The 11937-nt window shown below is 41.0% G+C and overlaps 3 protein-coding genes across 4 annotated transcripts in view; all 3 read left to right on the top strand.

Annotated features, from left to right (window-relative positions):
• Positions 1-11937, top strand: part of LOC115191369 (zinc finger protein 23-like) — a 417143-nt gene that overhangs the window by 196507 nt on the left and 208699 nt on the right. The gene's annotated exons all lie outside the window — the stretch shown is intronic.
• The window catches only part of LOC115191176 (zinc finger protein 528-like), a 77316-nt gene that overhangs the window by 6013 nt on the left and 59366 nt on the right, over positions 1-11937 (top strand). The window lies entirely within an intron of this gene.
• Positions 3747-6017, top strand: LOC115191364 (zinc finger protein 467-like). The gene is made up of 3 exons (XM_029749240.1): positions 3747-3781; positions 4026-4153; positions 4828-6017. Exon 3 carries the CDS (start codon positions 4852-4854, stop codon positions 5761-5763), a length of 912 nt encoding a protein of 303 aa, XP_029605100.1. The 5' UTR covers positions 3747-3781; positions 4026-4153; positions 4828-4851; the 3' UTR covers positions 5764-6017.

The following is an 11937-nucleotide window of genomic DNA, read 5'->3' as shown; positions in this document are numbered from 1 at the left end:
ATACAGCTTTGTTGTCATACAAGCAAGCCAAACACTCATAAGTCCAAATGTGCACTTCACATTTGCATATGATAAAACTCATGTCAAATACACAGTGTCAAAACATTAGGAACACTCTGTCCATGACAGACTGACCAGGTGAATCCAGGTGAAAGCTATGATTCCTTATTGATGTCAGTTGTTAAATCGACTTCAATCTGTGTAGATGAAGTGGATGAGACGGGTTAAATAAGTATTTTTAAGCGTTGAGACTTGGATTATATTTGTGTGTCATTCAGAAGGTGAATAGGCAAGGCAAAATATTTAAATACCTTTGAACAGTGTATGGTAGGTGCCAGGCGCACCAGTTTGAGTGTGGCAAGAACTGCAATGCTGCTGGGTTTTTCACGCTCAACAGTTTCCCTTGTGTATCAAGAATGGTCCACCACCCAAAGGAGATCCAGCCAACTTAACGCAACTGTGGGAAGCATTGCAGTCAACATGGGCCAGCATCCCTGTGGAACGCTTTCGACACCTTGTAGAGTCCATGCCCGACGAATTGAGGCTGTTCTGAGGGCAAAGGGGGGTGCCACTCAACAGTAGGAAGGTGTTCATAATGTTTTGTACACTGTTTACAGTGTCAATGTTTATGATCCCTATGTTTGATGTACAGTTACAAGACGACATGGTGTCAGAAGCTGTTCTGAACAAAATGAGTCTGTCTATTAGCCACGGAACATGCACCTGAATGCACTCATGACTCCTTTCTATTCTCACCAAAATTACGATCTGTTTCTCTGAAATGTCTTGTGAAAGCCTAACACTGTAATATCGTATTTTATAACTTAGCTAATCATGTTGGCAATAAAACAAGCTTTCAAATGATGCCCACCTCACCCATTTAAAATGGTCCGGTTTTGGATTGCGACAAGTGTGCTTGCTGCAGTTCCTCAACGGCACAGCTAGGAGAGCAACAAAAAAAGAACCTTGTAGTTGGAGACAGTTCTTTGAGTCATAAAAGTGCATTGAAATTACGTAGGAACTGTGTACACTTTTGAGAGGTGTGTGTCCACCTCTCACTCAAACCCTTGTCATTTTTCTGTCTTATGTTGCACGTACCCCACATTTTCCAGGAATATTCTTGTCATGTTACTGAATGAATCAAGAGTATTTTATAATTTCGTTGTCAGCAAATGCGGTGAAAAGTACAGTAAATGTAAAATGCACATCAAGTCAACAGTGTAATGTTGCGATTCAGTATTGTGTTAGGTGAACTGTTGTGTCCTCTACTTTGGACGCAACAGTTTCCATAATCTCAAAACTGTTCCCTTTCAATTGCTACCATGCTTATGCATTTCATATTTCTTCTGTAAGAAACATTTCAATTTAGCCCTATCATTATCCAGTGCCTTCAGAAAGTATTCATACCCCTTGACTTATTCCACATTTTCTTGTTACAGCTTAAATTCAAAATATATATTTTTCTCACCCATCTACACACAATACCCCATAATGACAAAGTGAAAACATGTTTTCCGAAATGTTAGCAAATGTATTAAAAACTAAATACAGATATAACTAATTTACATAAGTATTCACACCCCTGAGTCAATACTTTGTAGAAGCAAGCACCTTTGACAGCGATTACAGCTTTGAGTCTTTCTGGGTCTAAGAGATTTCCACAACTGGATTGTGCAACATTTGCCCATTTTATTATTTGAAGCTCTGTCAAATTGGTTGTTGATCATTGCTAGACAAGCATTTTCAGGTTTTGCCATAGATTTTCAAGTAGATTTACAAAACTGTAACTCGGGTACTCTGGAACATTCACTGTTTTTTTTGGTAAGGAACTCCAGTGTAGATTTGGCATTATGCTTTAGGTTGTTGTCCTGTTGAAAGGTGAATTAATCTCCCAGTACCTGGTGGAAACTAGGCACTTGCCTGTGCTAAGCTCTGTTCTGTTTCTTTTTTATCCTGAAAAAGTCCCCGGTCCTTAGTGATGACAAGCATACCCACAACATGATGCAGCCACCACTATGCTTGAAAATATAGAGAGTGGTACTTAGTAATGTGTTGTACTGGGTTTGCCCCAAACATAACACTTTGTATTCAGGACAAAAAAATAATTGCTTTGACACATTTTTTGCAGTATTACTTTAGTGCCTTGTTGCAAACAGGATTCATGTTTTGGAATATTTTTTATTCTTTACAGGCTTCATTCTTTTTACTATGTCAATTAGGTTAGTACTGTGGAGTTACTACAATGTTGTTCATCCATCCTCAGTTTTCTCCTGTCACAGCTATTAAACTCCATTTTTAAAGGCACCATTGGCCTCATGGTGAAATCCCTGAGAGGTTTCCTTCCTCTCCAGCAACTGAGTTAGGAAGGACTCCTGTATATGGGTGTATTTATTCACCATCCAAAGTGTAATTTAATAAATTCACCATGTTCAAAAGGATATTCAATGTCTGCTTTTTTTGTTTACCCATCTACCAATAGGTACCCTTCTTTGCGAGTCATTGGAAAACCTGTGGGGTCCTGAGAGAGTAAAAAAAAAAAAATCATGTTTAACACTTACATACAGAGTCCATGCAACTTATTATGTGACTTGTTAATTAAGCAAATGTTCACTCATTAACTTATTTAGGCTTGCCATAACAACGTGGTTCAATACTTATTTACTCAAGACATTTCAGCTTTTCATTTTTTATAATTTTTGTAAGAATATCTAAAAACATAATTCCACTTTGACATTATGGGGTATTTGTATGTAGGCCAGTGACAAAGAAATCTACATTTGATAAATTTTGCATTCAGGCTGTAATACAACAAATTGTGGAAAATGACTACTTTCTGGAGGCACTGTAGGCCGTGTAAAGGGTTAATAAACACAAAATGGGACTTTTCATTGAGACTCTCTTTAGTAAACGTCTCATCACACCCTATGCTGCATACACTGACAGCACTTTATAACCAATAAACACTTAGTAAATATACCTACACATTCCCACACACTAACAAACACCTGTACACGTCAAAATAGTTTAGTCAGGTTTGTCTGACTTTTGACTTATCATAGCTGACTATTTACCCACAACATATTTATGTCCTCCATGATGGGTTTAACAACAATGAAGTCATTCTGTAACTACAGTATAGGACTCAAACATGGGATGGGTAAACAATCCATGTTGAAAGTGTGTTTATTATCTGTGTGTACGTACCTGAGGGAGTGTATGTCTGTAATCTGTATCACCTGTCTCTTCCAGGAGGAGGAGGAGGGTCCAGAGGTGCTTCTGGTGAAGGGGGAGGGTTGTGAGGAGGGTCTGGGGAACCCTGAGAGGACCATGGTCATGGAGGACAACCAGACTACACCTCCTCCTGAGCCCACAGAAGAACCAGCTGAGCAGCACAGGACCACACACAGTCTCACTGAGGTGAGCCCACTGTGAACTACTGTCTGAATGGTATTAGGTCAGGGTCTGTATCCACAAAGTGTCTCAGAGGAGGAGAGCTGTGGTACCATGCCTTTGAATCATCCAAGTATTAGTGTCAACTAATCAAATCAACTAACATGTTTGCATAGTACTCATAGCAATCCCTCATTGCCCAGCCAGAAGATGCTCCATAGCAGGGTGCTCATATCAAATTTCTTGATCCAACATCCTCTCACTCTGTATCTCTTACAGTCAGTAGACATGGAGGATGGGAAGCCTGATCTGCTGCTGGTCAAGGAGGAGACAATAGAAGATGGACCAGAGAGCATTGATCAGCTGAGTGGACTAAAGATCGGGGAGCAAGGTAAGGGAGAAATACATATAGCTTAGATACAGTAATGATATTCAATGGCAATAGTGATGCGTCTGGCTATAGTTTTTTTCTTAATTTTCTTCATTCAAATGTTTTCATCAATACAACTTGTGTTTACATACAAAACCACACATTATAATGTATGAACTTGACCAGGTAATTGACAACAAAAAAAATCAAAATGTAGAGTTCTCTACCATGTTTGTAAAGTCTATTTTCTAACCTCTTTCTGTAGGTAGTTGGCTGGAGGCTAACAGAGGTGACTGGGCGGCCATCTTGGATTCCCAGACCCAGACTGGTGCAGCCAAGGGCCCGGGGGATGACATCCCCGAGCAGGCCAGGATCAGAGGCGACATAGTGGAGGTCAGTGAATGGGACAGCGTCCTTAACTCTGGGCTGGGGAACAACACTGTTAACCAGAAACACAAAACAACCAGAACACAAAATAACAACTAAACTGACAACAGACTGGATGAGGTGTCGATTTGAGGTGTCCGTATGCAGCAGGAGAGAACAGACACAGACTCGGCTAGCGATGCTCCGTCCTGCTCCTATAGTTGTGATTCAGAGAGACTGATGGCGCCTCAGGTTAACCCCCTAACAGGTGCTGCCTTCAGCCTACCTTCTATAGCATCTATCAACTGGAACATGGACCCTGTGACAACACAGACACTCCCTGGCCGTCCTCCTCACACTCTCCTATTGTTAAACCAGACCTCAGACAATGCCAGTGCCTCAACACTAAATGGATACACAAGCCCATTGACAAATGACAGTAGGAAAGGGAAAGCCTTTAGTTTCCCGTTTCGTTCTATGGAACCCAAACTTCATTCTTGAATCAACACATATGGACATTATTTATATGTATTTATTTATAATAAACTCCAATGGCTCCATATTGTTAGGTACTTGAATCACAGTGTTAGAGAGGCTAGACTATGGTTAACATTTAATCATTTCATGCCATGTTTTTCTGTGTACAGCAAAGAGCTTCTTATATAAACCTTTATGTTCTTCTGTACAATTTGTGTTTACAGTCTGCAGTCCATGAGGACCTGCTGATGTCCAGTGTTGCTGGCGGGAGAGACTTGACCTCTGAAGCAGCTGGTCACAAACCCTGGCCCCGGATAAGAACCCTGGATCAGGAGCCGTTGCTCTTCCTTCCCGAGTCGGTACAAGGATCGAACCACAAAGGACAGAGACTCCACCACCACACAGAACACAACCAGTGGACAGGTGGACTGAACAACCTCAATCCTGGTGGTCATCAGAGAGACGGAGGCTCCAGTCAGGGATCCAGTCTGCAGCCCAGACCCTTCTCTTCACTGTCTCAGTGCAGGGATGAAGCAGGGCCTGGGGCTGATAGAGATAGACCTTCCTGTTCCTATGATACAAACACCACAGTATCCATGATGAACAGAGCAGGTCACCCTGGGCTTCAGCCTCCACAGAGAGTGGTGGGAGACTCCCCTGGTGGTAGTCTATCAGGAAATCTGTCTTCTCCTTCAGGATCTCATCTAATGTCTGGTGACTTTCATAGAAAGCCTGGGTCTAGCCTTCCTCAGTTACCTCATGGTTACCCCACCAATACAGACAGGGTCAGGATGGGTGTTCATCACAAGAGGTACCTAGCTTATAACACAGCGCACAATCCCAATAACACCCAAACGATGGCTAGAGGTCAAGGAAGGAGCTCAAAGACTAACCACCTGAGTGTGGTGGCTCCTGCTTCTTCTACCTCCTCTGGTGTCATTGGGTCACAATGTGGGAGGCCGAGCGTTAGGACAGACGCTGACAAGCCGTACGCCTGCCCCACATGTGGGAAGCGTTTTGCTAAGGTGAACTATGTGAAGCAGCACCAGACTGTTCACACCAAGGAGAGGCCCTTCATGTGTAAGCTGTGTTACAAGAGCTTTTCCTTCCTTAGTAACCTCATCAGACATAGAAGTGTCCACAATGGGGAGAAATCATAGCAGTGTGGCTTGAGATGTAGGCTACATAGGGGATGTCTGGGACCCATTATTTAGCTGTAATATTCCAGTTATCATGTGAAGTGTCCTGGGGTAAGAGTTTTTGGGGGATTACTAATTCCTTCAGTTGAGCATCTGGGTACGCTCACATGATACAGACTTGTTTGGTGTGCTGGCATTGTAAAAAACGCTGTAATTGAAGTGTAACAATATCAGTTCATACGTAAACTCGCTCTGGGGGGGGGTGACAGTTTCAATATTTAGAAAATATTTGTGATTGGAGGATAGCTGTGAGGTTTATCTTATCAGGATCCACTCATCTGTTAACCTCCAGATTATGATAGAATTTTCATATTTGAAAATGGCAGGAGTGGAATGTTAGCTAAAGAGACTGGTACTCAAGCTATAACGGCACGACAATGGGCCTCACGATCTCGTCACGGTATCTCTGTGCATTCAAATTGCCATTGATGAAATGCAATTGTGTTCGTTGTACGTAGTTTATGCCTGCCCATACCATAACCCCAACACCACCATGGGACACTGTTCACAATGTTGACATTAGCAAACTGATCACCCGCACGACGCCATACACGTGGTCTGCGGTTGTGAGGCCATTGCCAAATTCTCAAAAATGACGATGGATGCGGCTTATGGTAGAGAAATTAACATTAAATTCTCTGATAACAGCTCTGGTGGACATTCCTGCAGTCAGCATGCCAATTGCACGCTCCCTCAAAATTTAAGACATCTGTGGCAACGTGTTGTTTGACAAAACTGCAAATTTTAGAGTGGCCTTTTATTGTCCCCAGCACAAAGTGCACCTGCGCAACTATTTAATAATCTTCTTGATATGCTACACCTGTCAGGTGGATGGATTATCTTGGCAAAGGAGAAATTCTCACAAACAGGGATGTAAACAAATTTGTGCACAACATTTGAGAGAAAAAAAATCTGGAATCTATTGTTTCAGCTCATGAAATATGGGACCAATACTTTACATGTTGCGTTTATATTTTTGTTCAGTGTCATATACAGTTGAAGTCGGAAGTTTACATTACACCTTAGCCAAATACATTTAAACTCAGTTTTTCACAATTCCTGACATTTAATCCTGGTAAAAATTCCCTGTCTTAGGTCAGTTAGGATCACCACTTTATTTTAAGAATGTGAAATGTCAGAATAATAGTAGAGAGAATGATTTATTTCAGCTTTTATTTCTTTCATCACTTTCCCAGTGGGTCAGAAGTTTACATACACTCAATTAGTATTTGGTAGCATTGCCTTTAAATTGTTTAACTTGGGTCAAATGTTTCGGGTAGCCTTCCACAAGCTTCCCACAATAAGTTTGGTGAATTTTGGCCCATTCCTTATGACAGAGCTTGTGTAACTGAGTCAGGTTTGTAGGCCTCCTTGCTCACACACGCTTTTTCAGTTCTGCCCACAAATTTTCTATAGGATTGAGGTCAGGGCTTTGTGATGGCCACTCCAATACCTTGACTTTGTTGTCCTTAAGCCATTTTGCCACAACTTTGGAAATATGCTTGGGGTCATTGTCCATTTGGAAGACCCATTTGCAACCAAGCTTTAACTTCCTGACTGATGTCTTGAGATGTTGCTTCAATATATACACATCATTTTCCTGCCTCATGATGCCATCTATTTTGTGAAGTGCACCAGTCCCTCCTGCAGAAAAGCACCCTCACAACATGATGCTTCCACCCCCGTGCTTCACGGTTGGGATGGTGTTCTTCGGCTTGCAAGCCTCCCCCTTTTTCCCCCAAACATAACAATGGTCATTATGACCAAACAGTTCTATTTTTGTTTCATCAGACCAGAGGACATTTCTCCAAAAAGTACGATCTTTGTCCTCATGTGCAGTTGCAAACCGTAGTCCGGCTTTTTCATGGCGGTTTTGGAGCAGTGGCTTCTTCCTTGCTGAGTGACCTTGCAGGTTATGTTGATATAGGACTAGTTTTACTGTGGATATAGATACTTTTGTACCTGTTTCCTCCAGCATCTTCACAAGATCCTTTGCTGTTGTTCTGGGATTGATTTGCGCTTTTCGCACCAAAGTACGTTCATCTCTAGGAGACACAACACGTCTCCTTCCTGAGCGGTATGACGGCTGTGTGGTCCCATGGTGTTTATACTTGCGTACTATTGTTTGTACAGATGAACTTGGTACCTTCAGGCGTTTGGAAATTGCTCCCAAGGATGAACCAGACTTGTGGAGGTCTACAATTTTTTTTCTGAGGTCTTGGCTGATTTATTTTGATTTTCCCATGATGTCAAGCAAAGAGGCACTGAGTTTGAAGGTAGGCCTTGAAATACATCCATAGGTACACCTCCAATTGACTCAAATGATGTCAATTAGCCTATCAGAAGCTTCTAAAGCCATGACATAATTTTCTGGATATTTCCAAGCTGTTTAAAGGCACAGTCAACTTAATCACTCCTTCCATCCATCACTCTTCCTCTCCTACCTGGAAGAGTTCGAAGCCTCCCAGCCAGATGCGAGGGCTTTTGGCGTTGTTCTTCATCACCACGCAAAGCAGGTTGTCGTTGGCTTGACTGTTATGCACCGACACCAGGTGGCCACCGGGGGCAGCAGACCTGCACTGTGTCTGAGAGGGATGAGAGAGAAGAGGAGAAATAGGTGGTGGGAAGAGAAAGAGTGAATTAGTGAGAGAGAAAGAGAGAGTGGGAGGAAGGAGAGAGAGAGCGAGTAAGCAGGTGCTGACGTAGTGGTTTGGAGCCCAAGGCCACTTTGGAGCCAGTCAGAGGCCACTCTTATGCGCATGCACCATTTTCTTTTCATGGGTAATTAACTATAAAAATGCATTACCTTTTAATGTGCCATGAACACAACCAGTCATTATGTTTTATCTGATTGTTAAACAAATCACTTCAAAAAGAAGGTTGCCTTCGCACGTTTATCCCAAATAATTCCAGCATCTGAGCTGTGCACCTGTCAAATTATCATAAGCTTTTAAAGCTATGACATCATTTTCTGGAATTTTCCAAGCTGTTTAAAGGCACAGTCAACTTTGTGTATGTAAACTTCTGACGCACTGGAATTGTGATACAGTAAATTATAAGTGAAATAATCTGTCTGTAAGCAATTGTTGGAAAAATGACTTGTGTCATGCAAAAAGTAGATGCCCTAACCGACTTGCCAAAACTATAGTTTGTTAAAAAAAAACTTGTGGAGTGGTTGAAAAACGAGTTTTAATGACTCCAACATAAGTGTATGTAATCTTCCGACTTCAACTGTATGTTTATATATACACAGTACCAGTCGAAAGTTTGAACACACCTACTCATTCAAGGGTTTTTCTTTATTTGTACTATTTTCTACATTGTAGAATAACAGTGAAGACATAAAACCTATGAAATAACACATATGGAATCATGTAGTAACCTGAAAAGTGTGAAACAAATCAAAATATATTTTATATTTGAGATTCTTCAAAGTAGCTACTCTTTGCCTTGATGGCAGCTTTGCACACTCTTGGCATTCTCTCAACCAGCTTCATGAGGTAGTCACCTGGAATGCATTTCAATTAACAGGTGTTCCTTGTTAAAAGTTCATTTGTGGAATTTCTTTCCTTCTTAATGCATTTGAGCCAAACAGTTGTGTCGTGACAAGGTAGGGGTGGTATAGAGAAGATAGCCCTATTTGGTAAAAGACCAAGTCCATATTATGGCAAGAACAGCTCAAATAGGTAAAGAGCAATGACAGTTCATAATTACTTTTAGACATGAAGTCAGTCAATCAGGAACATTTCAAGAACTTTGAAAGTTTCTTCAAGTGCAGTCGCAAAAACAGATGAAACTGGCTCTCATGAGGACCGCTACAGGAAAGGAAGACCCCTTCAGGAGTCTCCACAATGGGGAGAAATCATAGCAGTGTGGTTTGAGCTTTGAGAGGCTGCTGCCTACATACAGACTTGAAATCATTGACCACATTAATAACTGGAACACTCGTCACTTTAATAATGCCACGTTAATAATGTTTACATATCTCGCATTACTCATCTCTTATGTATACTACTGTTCAAAAGTTTGGGGTCACTTAGAAATGTCCTTGTTTTGAAAGAAAAGCAAAAGAAATTGTCCATTAAAATAGCAGCAAATTGATCAGAAATACAGTGTAGACATTGTTAATGTTGTAAATGACTATTGTAGCTGGAAACTGCAGATTTTTTAGGGAATATCTACATAGGCGTACAAAGGCCCATTATCAGCAAACATCAGTCCTGTGTTACAATGGCATGTTGTGTTAGCTAATCCAAGTTTATCATTTTAAAAGACTAATTGATCATTAGAAAACCCTTTTGAAATTATGTTAGCACAGCTGAAAACTGTTGTCCTGATTAAAGAAGCAATAAAACTAGCCTTCTTTAGACTAGTCGAGTATCTGGAGCATCAGCATTTGTGGGTTCGATTACAGACTCAAAATAGTCAGAAACAAAGAACTTTCTTCTGAAACTCGTCAGTCTATTCTTGTTCTGAGAAATTCCATACGAGAAATTGCCAAGAAACTGAAGATCTTGTACAACGCTGTGTACTGCTCCCTTCACAGAACAGCGCAAACTGGCTCTAACCAGAATAGAAAGAGGAGTGGGAGGCCCCAGTACGCAACTGAGCAAGAGGACAAGTACATTAGTGTCTAGTTTGAAAAACAGACGCCTCACAAGTCCTCAACTGGCAGCTTCATGAAATAGTACCCGCAAAACACCAGTCTCAACGTCAACAGTGAAGAGGCGACTCCGGGATGCTGGCCTTCTAGGCAGAGTTGCAAAGAAAAAGCCATATCTCAGACTGGCCAATAAAAAAAAAAGATTAAGATGGGCAAAAGAACAGACACTGGACAGAGGAAGATTGAAAAAAAAAAGTGTTATGGACAGACTAATCTATGTTTGAGGTGTTCATATCACAAAGAACATTCATGAGACGCAGAAAAAATGAAAAGATGATGGAGGAGTGCTTGACGCCATCTGTCAAGCATGGTGGAGGCAATGTGATGGTCTGGGGGTGCTTTGGTGGTAGTAAAGTGGGAGATTTGTACGGGGTAAAAGGGATCTTGAAGAAGGAAGGCTATCACTCCATTTTGCAATGCCATACCCTGTGGAGAGCACTTAATTGGATCCAATTTCCTTCTACAACAGGACAATGACCCAAAGCACAGCTCCAAACTATGCAATAACTATTTAGGGAAGAAGCAGCCAGCTGGTATTCTGTCTATAATGGAGTGGCCAGCACAGTCACCGGATCTCAACCCTATTGAGCTGTTGTGGGAGCAGCTTGACTGTATGGTACATAAGAAGTACCATTAAGCCAATCCAATTTGTGGGAGGTGCTTCAGGAAGCATGGGATGAAATCTCTTCAGATTACCTCAACAAATTGACAACTAGAATGCCAAAGGTCTGCAAGGCTGTAATTGCTGCAAATGGAGGATTCTTTGACGAAAGCAAAGTTTGAAGGACACAATTATTATTTAAATTAAAAATCATTATTTATAACCTTGTCAACATCTTGACCATATTTCCTATTCATTTTGCAACTCATTTCATGTATGTTTTCATAGAAAACAAGGACATTTCTAAGTGACACCAAACTTTTGAACGGTAGTGTATATACTGTATTCTATACTATCTATTGCATCTTAGCCTATGCACTCTGATATTGCTCATCCATATATTTATATATTCTTATTCCATTCCTTTACTTCGATTTGTGTGTATTAGGTATTTGTTGTAGAATTGTTAGATATTACTTGTTAGATATTGCTGCAGTCGGAACGAGAAGCACAAGTATTTCGCTACACTCGCAATATCATCTGCTAACCATGAGAATATGACCCATAAATTTGATATTATTTGATTTGCACAGGGGATATCTGGGAACCATTCTTTAGCTGACATATTATAGTTATCATGTGAAGTGTCTTGGGATAAAAGGGTAATTAACCACAAACCCCTCATTAATCCTTTGTTAACTTGTCATTTGAAACAGGCTTGAGTAAATGTTTTTAGAGAGACAGTAAACTTAGACTAGAATAAGGACAGTTGAATACTTACCTTACTGAGGTGATGTAAATGGAATAGTCATTCTTGGGTCATTCCATCTGATTTCAAACACTTTTTAACTGCACCCCTTTTGATTTTATT

This window comes from Salmo trutta, chromosome 4 (assembly GCF_901001165.1).
Source record: "Salmo trutta chromosome 4, fSalTru1.1, whole genome shotgun sequence".
NCBI lineage: Eukaryota > Metazoa > Chordata > Actinopteri > Salmoniformes > Salmonidae > Salmo > Salmo trutta.
This window is presented reverse-complemented; position numbering and strand designations above follow the sequence as displayed.

What these genes read in the sequence shown, in the direction of transcription:
- LOC115191364 (XM_029749240.1), top strand. Translation starts at nt 4,852, where the DNA reads ATGTCCAGTGTTGCTGGCGGGAGAGACTTGACCTCTGAAGCAGCTGGT.